This window comes from Salvelinus fontinalis, chromosome 14 (assembly GCF_029448725.1).
Source record: "Salvelinus fontinalis isolate EN_2023a chromosome 14, ASM2944872v1, whole genome shotgun sequence".
Classification (NCBI taxonomy): Eukaryota; Metazoa; Chordata; class Actinopteri; order Salmoniformes; family Salmonidae; genus Salvelinus; species Salvelinus fontinalis.
This window is the reverse complement of record NC_074678.1, coordinates 25556833-25573576: the sequence shown is the minus strand read 5'-3', so window position 1 is coordinate 25573576 and position 16744 is coordinate 25556833. Positions and strand designations below refer to the sequence as shown.

Sequence of the window (16744 nt, the reverse complement as noted above, 5' to 3'; positions counted from 1 at the left end):
TTAATTAAACTTTGGATTGTGTATCAATACACCCAGTCACTGCAAAGATACTTGCATCCTTCCTAACTCAGTTGCCAGAGAGGAAGGAACCCGCTCAGGTATTTCACCATGAGACCAATGGTGACTTTAAAACAGTTCCGGAGTTGAATGGCTGTGATTGGAGAAACTGAGGATGCATCAACAACATTGTAGTTACTCCACAGTTCGAACCTAAATGACAGTGAAAATAAGGCCTGTACCAAAAAAAATATATATATTCAAAAAAATGCATTCTGTTTGCAATAAGAAACTAAAGTAAAGCTGTGGCAAAGAAATTAACTTTGTTCTGAATACAAAGCATTATTTTTGGGGCAAATCCAACAACACATCACTGAGTACCACTATTCATATTTTCAAGCATGGTGGTGGCTGCATCATGTTATAAGTATCCTTGTTATCGGCAAGGACGAGGGAGTTTTTAGGATAAAAATAAACAGAATAGAGCTAAGCACAGGCAAAATCTTCAAGGAAAGCCTGGTTTAGTCTGCTATCCAACACACTGGGAGACATGCACCTTTCAACAGGACAATAACCTGTTGAGGACAATAACCCACTTGAGTTGCTTACCAAGATGACATACAGTTTTGACTTAACCTCTAACGAGCACCTACCCCGGGTCCGGGAGCACCCCCCCCCCCCCCACACTGATTAGCATCGCTAGCATAGCGTCACAATTAAATAGTAGCATCTAAATATCATTAAATCACAAGTCCAAGACACCTAATGAAAGATACAGATCCTGTGAATAAAGCCACCATTTCAGATTTTTAAAATGTTTTACAGGGAAGACAAAATATGTAAATCTATTAGCTAACCACGTTAGCAAAAGACAAAATAAATAACATCGTAAATTAGGTCTTACTATTGCTGATCTTTCATCAGAATGTTGATCAAGGTGTCCTTAGTCCTGATGAGTCGTTCAATCCATTCATAATGGCAACTTTCCCTCTTCATTTAGCATATGTACTGGTCGACTGGCCAAAGTAAAAAAAAAGTCACAGAATGGAACACGGCAAAACTCCCGAAAAAATTCAAATAATCTGATTAAACTATATTGAAAAAACATACATTAAGATGATATGGTCACATGTATCAAACAAACTTCAAGACGGAGATAGTTTTCATCCGTAACGGCAGCAAAACAGTAGACAATCGAACCTCCAAATCGCGCGATTCAGAGAACCGGAAGTTGTCGGTCACGCCAAAGAAATAGGTCTTATTTCACGTCAGTACAAGATAAACAAAAAATTTCTCCTCTGACGTCCTCTTGACACCCAGAGGAAGACGAATGAAGTGTGTTTCGGGTCATAGGTGGCGTGACCATATATAGGCAGAGCGTTGAAGCGAGCATACACATCTTGCATTCTTCTTCTTGGTCAGGGAAAGTGCTGTCAAATGACTTCTGTTTCACTCAGAGACAAAATTGAAACGGTTTTAGAAACTATAGATTGTTTTCTATCCAATGGTATTAATTATATGCATATAGTAAGAGCAATAATTGAATAAGAGGCAGTTTAATCTGTAGAGGAAATTATGCTAATGCGAAAACAGCACCCCCTGTATTCTCAAGAAGTTAAACCGGCATAAAAATTTATGGCAAGGCTTACAAATGACTTTATAGCCACGATCAACAACCAACTTGACAGAGCTTGAAGAGTTTGAAAAATAATAATGTGCAAATATTGTACAATCCAGGTGAGCAAAACTCTTAGACTTTCCCAGAAAGACTCACAGCTGTAATACCTGCTAAAGGTGATTCTAACATGTATTGACAAGGTAATCAAGATAAAATCACATTTTTAAAATTATTTTTCTTCCACTTTTAGAGTATTTTGTGTAGATCGTTGACAAAACACATCGAATTAAATCCATTTTAATCCCACTTTGTACAACAATGTGGAGAAAGTTGAGGTATGTGAATACTTTCTGAAGGCACTGTATACAGTATAGTTAACACCATCGCTCAACACTCATGTTTGTGTATATATGAATGACTAAATTGCGTGTGTGTGAGAGTGATCAGAATGTGTGTGTTGACTAAGGAGTAGGGCTTAGTCAGTATGTGGTCTGGAATGACCTCTGCTCCCTGGTGTTGTTTTGAATCATACCTCGGTCAGATGGGCCGTGTCCTCAGTTGGAACAACAGAGGTCTGAGAAATGGAGAGGCAGGGAGAGAAGGAAAGATTGGTTGGTCTGCAGGGCAACTAATGCAAAGTTTCACTGAGTCAGCAGTTTCTGTTTTCTGTTTACGTTCATGTTTGTGTGTTTGTATGAAAGTAAATGTTGAAGTGATGTTAGTTCCCATGGCAATGGCGAAGGTACATAAAGATGTCGGCCCCCATGTACTTACCACAAATGCTTTGTTTGCCTAGTTCGCCATGTACATTGCTCTCGTTACACTTTATTTTGAAAAGGCATTACCTCACTACACATGATATCAATTCTAGCTCCAAGATGGCGGCAATTTGAAAAAACAACTAGATTGTGCTGTTTTACTGGCACATTGAACCATGTTGCACGCCTTTGTTTAGCACTACCCACAGAGTTCTTAAACTATGATGTCAAATCTGATTCCTCCATCTTTATGCACCTTCGCCATTGCATTTGTTACTCTAGTATATGTTAGTGTTCCAGGATTCTACTTAGCCTAGCATCTCTTGTGTTTAATAGTGTTTACCCATGACTGTCTAAAAGTCAGACTGTTTCCCTCTCTCTCACTCTCTGTAGGGATGTATCTGTCTGACCTGACATATATAGACTCAGCGTATCCCTCTACTGGCAGCATCCTGGAGAATGAACAGAGATCCAACCTCATGAACAACATCCTGAGGATAATATCTGACCTGCAACGCTCCTGCACCTACGGTACATGCGCGCGCACGCACGCACACACCACTCCCTGCTCCATACCCTAAGACTATTTTCTCTGTCTTTGTAGATATACCAGTGTTGCCTCATGTCCAGAAGTATCTCAACTCAGTCAGGTACATTGAGGAGCTACAGAAGTTTGTGGAGGATGACAACTACAAGTGAGTAGTGGCTCTGTTACATTAATGGAGTTTGATAAGGTGACATTTATTGGAAGTCATAATCAGGTGTGTTTAGTGTCTGCTTCAGGTGTGGCATGTGGTCCTCATGGGTTGTGTTGTGTTCAGGTTGTCGTTGAAGATTGAGCCAGCCACCAGCACCCCTCGCTCTACTGCCTCTAGAGAGGACCTCGTAGGTCCTGACGCTTCTGCGTCTCCTCTCTGTGGCCATAAGGGCCCCATTGCAGACGGAACCAAAATCCCTCCCACGCCCCCCTCCCCTAGGAACCTCCTCCCCTACGGACACAGAAAGTGTCACAGCCTGGGCTACAAGTGAGTCACCTCAACACTGCGGACTCACTTTAGCTCACTATAGCATCCATTACCCCATCATCATCTGTATTGTATGCCTATGCATGTTTTTAATAGTTATTTTGTTTCTTTGTAGTTTTATCCATAAGATGAATACGGTGGAGTTTAAGAGCGCTACGTTCCCCAACGCTGGTTCTCGTCATCTATTGGACGACAGCGTCATGGAGAGCCACACCCCTGCAAGAGGACAAGCTGAGAGCTCAACGCTCTCCAGCGGCATCTCACTGGGTTAGACACACACAACTGTGTTTTGATTCCTGTCTGTTGTTTTATTGAATATTTGAAACATACAATATACTTGTAGTTGTTGAGTTGCTTCACTGCATCACATTAGTCATCTAACAGCCTCCCATCCAGAGCGACACATCGAAGCAACCAGGGTCAACGCCCTGCTCACGGGCACATCAACAGATCTCCCACCAGCCCTCCAAGATCCCCCCCTAGAGTTCCACAAGATCTGCCCCTCAACCATCCAAGACCCGCCCTCACATTCTCCCCCCCCCCCCTGGGAAAAATAAACAAATAAATACAATAATTCCATTCCCCATCCCCAAAATCCCGCCCCCCCCAATGCACCAACAACCCACAAAATGAACAAAAGAGAAAAAAAGACAAAGGAAACAACAATGCAAAAAACAAAAGACATCAAATCAAGGACAACCAAAATCATAACAGCAAGGCCAACTGAATATGTTTGAGTGCATGTATGGCACTATATGTGTGTGTGTGTCCGTGTGTGTGCATTTGAAGGAGGGTGTGTGTATATTGCATGTGTACAAACACCTGCACAGCATCAGCCTCAGGCAAAACGGAATGAACTTAAACAACACTGCCCCTCAGTGTCATTCAAACGTACTTTATGTTTTATTTTGACGTAATTTTTTAAAACTTTTATCTTTGACTGTTATCCTATCCCCCGCCCAGCAACTCCACTCTCACTTGTCTCCAATCCCGCATCCCAACCCTCAGCTTCCTTTTGCCCATCCCACCCATCTCTGCTGGCCACCCTCTTCAGATTTCTATGCACCATATATCTTTCAACTATGCTGTGAATTTGAACATAGAATTTCAATCTGTCTAATCGAATAGAATACACAGATTGTGAGTTGAAGATAAATTATTTTCCTAAGAGCATTGGTATATTAGTAATTGACTGACCTGGTCTCTCCAGATCTCCTAACACGGAACCCAGACCGGCTGCGTGCGTGCGCCATCGTGCATGAATGTATTTTGTCCCGCTACACCAAACGCGATCACGTCACGCAGGTTAAAATATCAAAACAAACGCTGAACCAATTACATTAATTTTGGGACAGGTCGAAAGAATGTATGGCAATTTAGCTAGTTAGCTTGCTGTTGCTAGCTAATTTGTCCTGGGATATAAACATTGAGTTGTTATTTTACCTGAAATGCCCAAAGTCTTCTACTCCGACAATTAATCCACACGACAATTAATCCACACATAAAACGGCCAACCGAATCGTTTCTAGTCATGTCTCCTCTTTCCAGGCTTTTTCATCTTTGAACTTATATGGTGATTGGCATCTACACTTTTACGACGACAACCGGCAAAACATTTCGTCTTTCAATCACCCACATGGGTATAACCAATGAGGAGATGGCACGTGAGTACCTGCTTCTATAAACCAATGAGGAGGTGGGAGAGGCAGGACTTTCAGCACGATCTGCGTCAGAAATAGAAAGGAGTTCTATTTTAGCCCTTGGCGACTCAGACGCTCGTTGACGCGTGCAATAATTGAATAACATGGATTTCTAAATTTACTTTGCGATGCTCGCTTACGCGACGTCCGGTCTGGTCAGCATGTAACGGTACTATTTCTAAGGTCAATTTTAGATCAATGTTATGCATTTTCAGCCATTCCTGAACCTGAGACCAAAAACAGGCTACCTAAGGGCAATACCAAAATAAATGGTCTATTGATTCTGTATCCTCACAACCAAATCTGAAGAGCTTTGACGATTGTATGCCCCAAATATTCAACGTTTTGTTGGTGGCAAGAATTCTATATAATAATTTTAGATGAAAAGCATGAAGTCTTGAATCTTAAGTACATTTTATATATCAAAAATCTCTTCCCAACTATTTTTTCAATCTGTATGGCACAGTTGTCAATATCCTGATCCTCAAATGACACTGGTATACTTTCCTATATATGCTATTTATATTCCTCTGCCAGTTTTGATCCTTTATATTGGGTAGACAGACCAGTTCCCTACCTCCTCCCGCTGCCACCTGCCTCCTCCAGTTTTGGGGTACAATTAGTTGTGATCTTGGATTGAGCAGACCTTCCCATATAATTCTGATAACTCCATGAAATACATAATTCTACCATTCCAATTTACAATATAATTTAAAAACAAAATACACTTTTCAAACATCTTTCCCATAAATACCAGTATTTTATCAACCAGCACATTTGAGTTCAGCCATAGTATTTGTTCTTCTTTCAGGGGGATGAAATTCAAATTGTAGCCAGCTCTGCAATGCTTGTTTGAAAAAGAGAGATACTTTGAAAAAAAGTATTTTCAATTAATCGAAAAAGAGACATGGCAATCTGCATAAAGGCAAAAAGGCCATTTTTAAACAATGGATGCGCTTTTCTTAGTAATCTACTTGAGAACCATTTAGGGTTCAAGTAAAACTTTTGAATAAGTGGAGGTTTAGTGCTTTTATATTTAATTATCTCAACCCAACCTATTCATTATATAGATAGGCACGCTTTATCTTGTCTGGTTTAGCAGCCCAGATATATATTTTTTCCTCATGTTTTGAAAAACAAATCATCAGGAGTAGGCAGTGCCATAAAGGAGTTAACTGAGATATGACTATGGAGTTAATCAGGACAATTTTTCCGTATATAGACAGGGATTGTCTCTCCATGGTTGCAGGTTCCTGTTTATTTTTACAAGTTATCTATTAAAATTCATTGTGGAGAGCTTATTTCTATATTTTGTGATATGAATACCAAGTATTTCTACTTCACCGTCAGACCATTTTATAGGTCAACTGCAGGATAATGTAAAAGTTGTATTTTTTAAAGATTCTATACGTATTATTGTACACTTATCATAATTCGTTTTTAGTCCAGAGAGTCCAGACAAATTATCTTCTATGAGACGTTGCAGGGATCTAGTTTGCGGACTTAACATAAAACTTTGGCATACATGGACACCTTTTGTTTTTAAGCCTTGGATTTCTAATCCTCTAACGTTATTTGATATGATTTTAATAGCTAGCATTTTGATGACCATAACAAATAGATATGGTGACAGTGGGCACCCTTGTTTAACCCCTCTTGACAATTCAAAACTCTAAGTAGCCGCTATTTACTATTTTACACCTGGGAATGCTATACATTACTTTTACACATCTTATAAGAGAATTGCTTAAATTGAAAATAACCAGGCATTTATAAATAAAATCCGGCCTTTGTCAAAGGCCTTTTTAAAAATCCGCTATAAATACCAGGACTGGCTTCTTAGATGTTTCATGATCTGTTATTTCTAGAAGTTTTCGTATATTATCTCCAATGTATCATCCATGTAAAAAATAATAATCATAAAAAAATCTCAGGATGAACAATACCTGGTAAAACCTTTTTTAGTGCTATGCATTTCGTTAGTATTTTTGCATCACAACATTGAAGTGTAAGAGGCCTCCAGTTTTTAAGATATAAAGATCCAGTCTATTTGCCATCAGGGTCTTGTTTTAATAATAGGGAAATCAGACCTTTCTGCTGAGTACCTGACAGACTACCATTTCTATAGGAGTAGTTAAACAATCTAACAATGGAGCTTTGAGTATATAAAAAAAGGCTTGATATACCTCTACCGGTATGCCATCAAGCCTTGGAGTTTTTCCAAAATGAAAAGATTTAATAGCCTAAAAGTTCTTCCCCTGTAATTTGGTCTTCGCATTGATCTTTCTGTACATTTTGTTAATTTTCCATTTTTATTATTTGAAAAGAATTCCTTACAGTAATCGTCAGTCAGTGGGTGAGGATGAGACGGAAAAGAGAACGTCTGCTTAAAATATTTAGCTTCCTCTTTTAAAATATAATTCGGAGAATCATAGATGACTCTGTCTTCAGTAATGAGTTTATGCAAATTATTTGTGTTGGAGATTCAGAAAGAATTTGGGTGCATTTTAATCCATATTCCTTCCAGTTTGCTTTATTTTTGTATTAGATTACATTAGATCATTCTTGAATAAGTTCCTCCATTTCTTTCTTTTCCTCTCTTATTTTTATCTCTGTAGTATCGTTTTTATGCTATCTGTACGATTAGTTCATGTATTTCCCTTGTTAGTCTTGTCTCTTTAGCCAGAAACTGCTTTTTTATTATTGATGAATATTGAATTGAATGACCTCTGAAGGTACATTTAAAGGTATCCCAAACAATAAGGGGATTTTCTGAACATGTATTGAACTGGAAAATTTAAGTTCTGAATTATTCTGTTTTAGTTCAAAAATAAGTTGTCCTCCAGTAAACTTAGATTAAATATCTCTGTCCATGTGGAAATTATGTGAAGGCCAATTAGATGATGATCCAATCGCATTCTGTCTCCTATTAACTTTTTTAACCTTTGATGCAAGAAAGAAAGAGACAAACAATTCAAGATGACTAGTTTAATTTAGTCTCCTCCATGTATATCTCTCAAGTTTTTAGTTTTTTTTAGTCTCCAAATATCCACTCTGTGTTCATAATATTTCTGATTTCCTTAGGGATAGCCCCCTTTTTTTTCAATTTTCGCCTAAATGACATACCCAAATCTAACTGTCTATAGCTCAGGCCCTGAAGCAAGGATATGCATATTCTTGGTATCATTTGAAAGGACACACTTTGAAGTTTGTGGAAATTTATGTAGGAGAATATAACACAATAGATCTGGTAGAAGAAAATACAAAGAAAAAAACAACCAGTGTTTTTTACCACCATCTTTGAAATGCAAGGGAACGGTCACAGTTATAGCCATCACTCTGGTTGTAATTCCGATAGTGTCCACAAGATGGCAGCAGTGTATGTGCAAAGTTTCAGATGGATAACTTGAAGTATGACTCTTAGTGTGAAGTCCCCAGGTACATTTGGGCAAATCGTGAAGGAGACATTCGCATTCATATTCCATTTTTCTGCAAGAATATCGTCAAATCTGTATACAAGTATTAGTAGCCATATTATAAGTTCAACATTTGCAAAACAACCAGTTTTCATAACTTCATAAATCTGAATATTCTTATTTTTGTCAAATGAAAAGGCATGCTGTCGTACAAGGTTAGTAGCTACATTTTACGACATAAACATGGTTTCGGGATACTCCCGTAAAGCCCAGCTCATTGGCCATCTAGCTAGCTTTGTTTGACCCTGATTGGTGCTTATTTGACAATACAGTCGTTCAAGTGATCGACATGCCACGAAGGTGTCGCTCTCTGACCAAATATGGTGGCCTGTAGGATATACTACGCCCCTAATAAAATATTGAAGTTTTGTTACCTTCTAGGATCTCTGAGGAATAGATACGAACGTGGTTTGACTCGTTGAAACAACGTTTAGGGTGAGATTTTCAGATTCCTTTCTTTGCAAATTGAACGAGTGGAAATACAAAATTGATCGTGCACGCTATATGGACGTTTTTAGGATATGAAAAGGGATTTAATCTAACAAAACGACACTTCATATCTCTGGCACCCTTTGGATGATAAATCAGAGCAAAATTTCAGAATGTAAGTACACATTTCACCTCCAGAGGTGAATTTATCAACCCTATCGCGGTGAAAAAACTGTTTTGTTGTTAGGAGCTCTCCTCAAACAATAGCATGGCATTTTTTTGCAGTAATAGCTACTGTAAATTGGACAGTGCAGTTATATTAACAAGAATTTAAGCTTTCAGCTGATATCAGACACGTATATGTACCGACATTTGTTGTTTCTCTAAAATCTGCGATTTTGACATTACGCGCTGCATGATTTACAACTGTCCCGTTGACGGGACTCCTGTCCTGAAGTTTGTATCTAGTTATGGTAAGGAGGGAATAAGCATAGCCAGTTATAATTGTACCAGTTTAGCAGATTATAAAAAAGATGATCAGTCTTTATGTGGCTAAAAGAAAAGGAATATAACATATAATGTTTACAGGAAACTCACTCTACATCCTTAGATTAAATTGTTTGGAAAAAGGAATGGGGGTGGTGAAATAATTTTCTGTCATGGACAAAGGAACCCGAAAGGTGTGACGACATTAATTAACAAAAATGTTATACCAATTTATTGAATTTACAGGCAACAAACGATCAAATCATTATGATGGGAGACTATAACAGTGTTAGGTACCGCAATGGACCGTAAAGGAAATCACTCAGACTATCATCACCTTGCCCGTTAATATTCTCAGTCTAAATCGGCCATACTTAGCTCTTGTAACGTTACTGTCATGAGGTATTATGACGGTCAAAATTAGAGATTTCAAATGTCTGATATTTATAATTCAAGAAACGGGTTCTAGCAATATTTGTTTTATTCCCTTGCCTGTTTGCCTGTGAGCCAATGCCACAGATGTTAGAAAATTGAGGCAAGATATGCGTGTAGTAAATCTGAGTAATTTGTGTATGATATTGGATGTGATTTAGTGAGTGTGTGATGTCTGGATAAGAGTAAGACTATAATGTGTGATGTCCAAATAAATAATAACCCAGCCAATTTGCATGGTTGAGTGTCTATGTGTGTAACATGAAGTATAGCCTTAATATTCAGGATGATAATTGTAATTCATATCATATCACCATCATAGTTGCATCATAATTACCTTTAACATCATTCCTGTCTGTTGACTTTGACAGTAACACGTCTCTGTCTGTCTGCAGGGAGCAGTGAAGGTTCAGAACTCAGCGAAGAGATGTCCTGGCCAGCCTTTGAGAGGTAACAATCTGTACAGACACACACACACAATGTGTGAAGGTCTTTGACCAAAGCTTAGCCTACAGGCAAGCAGCACTTGCTGCCTTCTGAGCTGCTCTCCTCTCCTAGTCTCTCTCATCGGCTCCATGCTAGTGTGACAGAGGTGTTTTGGTAATGCCTAGGCTTCAGCTCAGTGGGCGAACACAGTCTTGACGTATTGAGGTTCAAACACAGTAACAGGTCACAGAAGCCCTTATGTCCCACCGTCCGTTGATCTGTACCAAAAACAACCGTCCTGAAAGAAACTGAACAACCGTCCTGAACCCAACCCTCACACTTTGCCAAAACAACAACAACCTTAACCTTTACAACCGTAACACTAATCTGAACCTTTACAATGAGCCACGCTGAGAGAACCTGACCTTAACAGTGTTCCGTGCCCCCACCCTGTGCCTGTCCCACCCTGAACAGGACTCGGTTCTATCACTCTCTGGGGCCTGTGACCCGCGTGGCCAGAATCCCCTACAGAGGAGGCCTGAGGCCCAGCAGGTACACACACACATTGCGCCCCTACTCCTCCTCTGTGCCCCTACTCCTCCTCTACACCCCTCTCAACCACCTCTCCACCCTGCCATCTGCTGCCCCCATATCCCACAGCTCCTATCTCTGCCTGGGGCCAGTGTGCTTGTGTGTGTGTGGGGGAGGGGGGGTTGGTTCTTCTATCTTCTAATATAGTATAGTAAAACAATGGAAATTCTCCATTGTGGGGACATTTCCCACGTCCCCATGAGGACAAACGCTATTTTAGGGTTAGGGGTTAGGGAAAATAAGATTTTGATTGGAAATTAATTTTAGGTTCCCACGAGGATAGAAGATCATAACGTGTGTTTGTGGTATAATCAGGTGGTGGGCCTCTGTGGGTGATTCTCTGTTAAACCAGACCATTTTAGCAACACTCTTGCTCTCCCTGTATGGCATATCTCTCACACATTTTAATGACTTGTTTACTGTTCAAACATTGATATGGGATTGTCAATTAATCATTATGCAATGTGGACCCTGCAGGTTTTGTAAGAGGTGACAAATTCAGAATGTTCTAGTAAGTTTCCAGTGTCATACTGCTGGGAGCTCTGCTCTGTGTCAGTCAGGCAGGACCTGCTATAGACTTCTATTCTAGCTCCATACAGTTATGATGGATTGTGTTCTCTTCTCTCTAATGGTTCACTGGTTTCCTTCTTGCTCCCACTGGCTGCCCTCTTCTTACTCTCTGTGATCACAGCCAGACAGACTCTGCACTGGAACCTCCCAGGAATCTATTGAAAGGAAAATGAATCTGTGGAATTGATTCAAAGCAAACCAAATACTGCTGCTACACAGCTGATTGAATATGCAGATAGGTCAGTTCAGATATTGATTAATGAGGGAACTTCCCTGCAGATTCCGAGTGGCCATACTTCAGACAAAGTGCTTTTCCTATTCCTGTGAGTGCATGTCTGTTTATGTCCTTGTCACGGTGTGTGCGTCTGTTTGTGTGTGTTGTAACCCTGCTGTGTTCTGCTGTAGCTCGGCAGAGTCTGAGGAGTTAGCGGTGCACCTGTACCCTGGAGCCGTCACCGTACAGGGAGTCCTACGACGCAAGACTGTCCTCAAGGAGGGCAAGAAACCCACGGTGAGAACGTACATCACCACACACACAGAACATATTGTACGTACAGACAGAAGGAACACCAAAACGTGTACTGTACAGACAGAGAAGGACATACACACACACCCACACAGCCAGCCATCTGTTTTGTCAGGGTTGTCCCTGTAGCTGTGTGTTGATGGTGAGAGCCCAGAAGTGCTGTAGAAACACTCTCAAGACTTAACAAAATTCTATACCTCAGAGACTCATAAATACATTCAAACCACCAGCTCCCTTTTCTCTTTCTCCCTCTCTCTCCCTCTCTTCTGTTTCTCTGCCCTTTCACTGTGCTACCCCTGTTCTCCGTGCTCTTTCTCTTCCCTCTCTCCCTGCTGTATCTCAGCTGTCTCATCTATTGCTGTCATCCTGACTGTTATTTGTATTTAATGAGCTTCTCTCTGCTGTCGCTCTGGGATGGAAACTCACCTGGACATCGTTATATGCCTGAGGCTGGCAGAGCTGATATAAGGTTACGTAAGGGTGGCATAAGGTTTACAGGAGGTGACATAAGACCTCTTTTCTTTGATATAACAACTTCTCGGTCTCTCTGTATGATTCCCTCTTTCTCTTTCTTTTGAATATGCACGCAACACACGCACAGTCAAAGCCACACTCCATTAGTCTTTTATTACTCTGTGAGCCTGTATTTCCTCTCAGCAGGTCTCGTTTAGAGCAGATATTTTATTCTCCAACCAACCAGGCCTGGAAAAACCTCATACTCTCTCTCTCTCCGTCCCTCCGTCTCTGTCTTGCTCTACATCTCACTTGCTCCATATTTACTTCTTTGTCCATGTCTCTCTGCTGAAGCAAACAAGCGGCAACAGAATTATATCTGTAGCCAACATAACTCACAGATTTCCACGATAACATAAATGTATATTTGCGTCTGTACTGGTCTATGTAGTAGCCTAAACTCGGTCTTCAATAATGGACTACTGTTATAAGCATATCCTATTGATTTATGTGTACTGTATGTTGCCCTGAAACTAGTTTTATGTATTATGTGTATCTTTAAAGTTGTATTGCATTGATAGACTGGTGTAAGTGACTACTGCGTGTGGCCTATAAACCCTGACCTCTGACCCCTGTGTGTATAGGTAGCGTCGTGGACCAAGTTCTGGGTGGCTCTGTGTGGAACTCAGCTCTACTTCTACCCTGCCAAGTCCCTAAAGGCCACAGAGAGAAAGCATGTAAGTCTCTCTCAGCCCTCCCACTCTACACCTCCCTCCCTCCCTCATACCATCCCCTTCCACACACTCTGGGTCTCCAGACCTGGCTGTTGCTGCCTCATTGTTCCAGTGTGATAAATCCAGCCAGCAAATGAAGCAAAGGGAAAGACGGAGGGAGCAACAAAGTGTGTGTGTGGCCAGTATCAGTTTGACAGGATAACGGTACTCACACAGCAGAATTGAAACTGCACAGGAGCTCAGAGGAAGGAGAGAGCGAGAGGAATGAAAAACTAGTGGAGCGCCTGATGAAGGGATGTTGTCATGGGCCTAGGGGCTAGCGCAGTGGGAGGGGATGGAGGGATTTTAAGAGTGGAGCAGCATCTGGTAGCACTCATTGGATAATGAGACCAAGGATATAATCCTAGTCCTCTGTGTCACTCGCAGGGTAATGGGAACCTCGTGGCAGGGAAACACACATACAGCGCCATCTTCCCTACAAACTGAGTGCAGTCTGCAGAGACAACTGTTTTCAAACTCTCACAATTTTTATTTTTTTCCCTGTAGTTTGTGTTAGGTTTCAGAAATAGTACTTGTATAGGACTATAAGAATCAGCAATAATATCAGAATGCTCTCTCCTCTTCTTTTCTTCTCCCTCTCTTTTCTTCTCCCTCTCCATTCTCTCCTCTTCTCCTCTTTTCTCTTCTTCTCCATCTCCCTCTTCTTCTCTTCTCTCCTTCCTCTCTCCTCCCTCTCTCCTCTTCTCTTCTCCTCCCTCTCCTCTTCTCTTCTCCTCCCTCTCCCTTCTCTTCTCCTCCCTCTCCTCTTCTCTTCTCCTCCCTCTCCTCTTCTCTTCTCCTCCCTCTCCCTTCTCTTCTCCTCCCTCTCCCTTCTCTTCTCCTCCCTCTTCTCTTCTCCTCCCTCTCCCTTCTCTTCTCCTCCCTCTCCCTTCTCTTCTCCTCCCTCTCCCTTCTCTTCTCCTCCCCCTCCCTTCTCTTCTCCTCCCCCTCCCTTCTCTTCTCCTCCCCCTCCCTTCTCTTCTCCTCCCCCTCCCTTCTCTTCTCCTCCCCCTCCCTTCTCTTCCCTCTCCCTTTTCTTCTCCTCCCCCTCCCTTTTCTTCTCCTCTCTCTCCCCTTTCTTCTCCTCTCTCTCCCTTCTCTTCTTCTCCTTCTTCTCCCGATCTCTTCTCCTCCCTCTCTTCTCCTTCTCTTCTCCTCCCTCTCTCTATCTTCTCTTCTTTTACCTCTCCCTTCTCCTCCCCTCCCTTCTCTCTTCTCCTCTCCTTCTCTTCTTTTCCCTCTCCCTTCTCCTCCCTCCCTCTCCCTTCTCTTCTCTCCACCCTCTCTTCTCCTCTCCTCCCTCTCTTCTCCCTATCTCCTCTTCTTTTCCCTCTTCTCTCTTCTTCTCTCTCTCTTCTCTCTTCTTCTCTCTCTCTTCTCTCTTCTTCTCTCTCTCTTCTCTCCTCTTCTCTCCTTCTCTTCTCTCTTCTTCTCCTTCTACCTTCACTTATTTTCCCTCTCTTATCCTCCCTCTCCCTTCTCTTCTCTCTTCCTCTCTCTTCTTCTCCTTCTCTTCTCTACTTTTCTCCCTATCTTCTCTTCAGTTCAAGTCATCTAGCAGTAAGAGTGTGTGTGTCGTGGGGTTAATGGCCATCATGGCAGACGACCCTGAACATCCTGACATCTTCCTGCTCACAGACTCTGAACATGGTGAGATTGACTGACTTTGATTGACAGTTAATCAGCCAATCACATACAGACAGGATTGTTCTGCCAAACTACTTATCTCCTTTCCTCAGATGGTCTGGATGTCCTTAGTGTAAATCCTCAACACACCCCATACATACTCTCTCTAACATGCACTATACACTCATATTGTATGCAAATGTGATCACATGCATACACACTTATACACGTGTGTACCGACACACACAAACACACACAGGTTCCTGTCTGTCTGACCCAGCAGTATCCCTGTCTGCTATGTGTACTGCATGCCTGTCATATCTGACCGTCTGTCTTTTTCTCCCTACACACACACATATATACACACATATATACACACACATATATACATACACAGTCTAAGTCTCTGTTCTCATATGTTCTGTATTGCGGCAGCTTCACGGCTCCTGCTGTACACAGATGGGGATGGGAGACTGAATCCCACTTCTTTGCTACAGTGACATCTTTTGACCGTGTGTCTCTGTGTTTCCTAGGTAACACCTATAAGTACCAGGCAGGGAACAAAATGAACGCCCTGCTGTGGTTCAAACACCTCAGTGCTGCCTGCCAGAGCAACAGACAACAGGTAACAGACACACATACACACACTCACCCACACATATACCCACACCAACCAGCCCTCACACTTTTCTCTCTCTCCAGGTGCCAGCCAATTTGATGTCCTTTGAATGAGTGCTGCTGAAGAGGACAGAACGATAGAGAGATAAAAGAAAGGAATAGGGGAGGAGATGAGAAGAAAGGAGGGTTAGTGACTTAGCAGCAGGAGCTTTCACTGCCATGACCCCTGACCTATACACCCTGACCCCAGCCCCACGGCAGCCCCCCCGCCACCACTGCCTTAACTTAAGGAGCTGTGTGCGTGCAAGTGTGTATGAGTGTGTTGAAGCAGTGGTTAATTTGGCTGCGTAGATTACTGAATGGGGAACTACACCACTTCTCCTTTCTCGTTGTCTCCGTAGTTTTTTCCAGTGGACTATTAACCTCGTGGAACTATTGGATGTCTCCTCTCCTCTTTCTTGGGATGGATGGACATTATTTATCCTTTATCCTTGTTTTTCATCACTTCCCCTCTTCTTGACACACCGAGGTCTGGTGGAAGACAGTCTGCACTTTGTAGGGCAGGACTCTCACACACAACAACACACACACAAACAACACTGGACTGGGATTTTAAACGCTTTTCTTTATCACACTTTGACTCACACACACAAGACCCCAATGGTGTCTTCACACACTTGACATGAGTTGGGCTCACAAAACTGACACACTTTTCGCTCATTCACATATGCACAAATGTACACACAAGCACACACACTCGGACAAGGGGGAGTGAGCGTGTGATTGCAGCATTGTGAATATGAAGGGCTCTGATTCTCAATCTATTCCAGCAGAATCTACTCCCACACACACGTCCTGAATGTCTCCAACTGTTTTATATTCCAGAGCCTCCCCTTCTCGGGCCTATGTATGTGAGCACGTATGCTAGGTCACATCACCCATACCATAAACCCAGTGTCTAAGCTTTCCTCTATTCCACTGTTATGGACCCACTTATATCTCTTTTAGAAATAGGCTTTTGGGTTATTCTCTGGACAGCTGTCTGTGCTCTGTCCACTTGTTAAGGCTCTAGATTCCCAAGAACACACACACACATTAACACTAAAGACTTGAAAGCTGTGAAAAGGTGAACGATAGAGCAGAGTGAAATATGGGGGAGTGTTGAAGGGATACTTGGGGATTTTGGTGATGAAGCCCTTTATCCACTTCCCCAGAGTCCGATGAACTCATGGATACCATT

General features: G+C 41.8%; 1 protein-coding gene across 3 annotated transcripts in view; it reads left to right on the top strand.

Moving 5' to 3' along the window:
- Positions 1 to 16744, top strand: part of ralgps2 (Ral GEF with PH domain and SH3 binding motif 2) — a 152976-nt gene extending 136232 nt beyond the window's left edge. For 2 of the 3 annotated variants that reach the window (XM_055861051.1, XM_055861050.1), the window contains exons 9-19: positions 2767 to 2904; positions 2978 to 3068; positions 3195 to 3398; positions 3514 to 3665; positions 10317 to 10371; positions 10822 to 10899; positions 11914 to 12019; positions 13132 to 13224; positions 14805 to 14910; positions 15420 to 15511; positions 15589 to 16744. In XM_055861051.1, coding sequence (XP_055717026.1) covers positions 2767 to 2904; positions 2978 to 3068; positions 3195 to 3398; positions 3514 to 3665; positions 10317 to 10371; positions 10822 to 10899; positions 11914 to 12019; positions 13132 to 13224; positions 14805 to 14910; positions 15420 to 15511; positions 15589 to 15618 — 1145 coding nt within the window. In that variant the 3' untranslated portion in view covers positions 15619 to 16744. The remainder of the gene's footprint in view (positions 1 to 2766; positions 2905 to 2977; positions 3069 to 3194; positions 3399 to 3513; positions 3666 to 10316; positions 10372 to 10821; positions 10900 to 11913; positions 12020 to 13131; positions 13225 to 14804; positions 14911 to 15419; positions 15512 to 15588) is intronic. The other variant, XM_055861052.1, reaches the window with a different exon arrangement.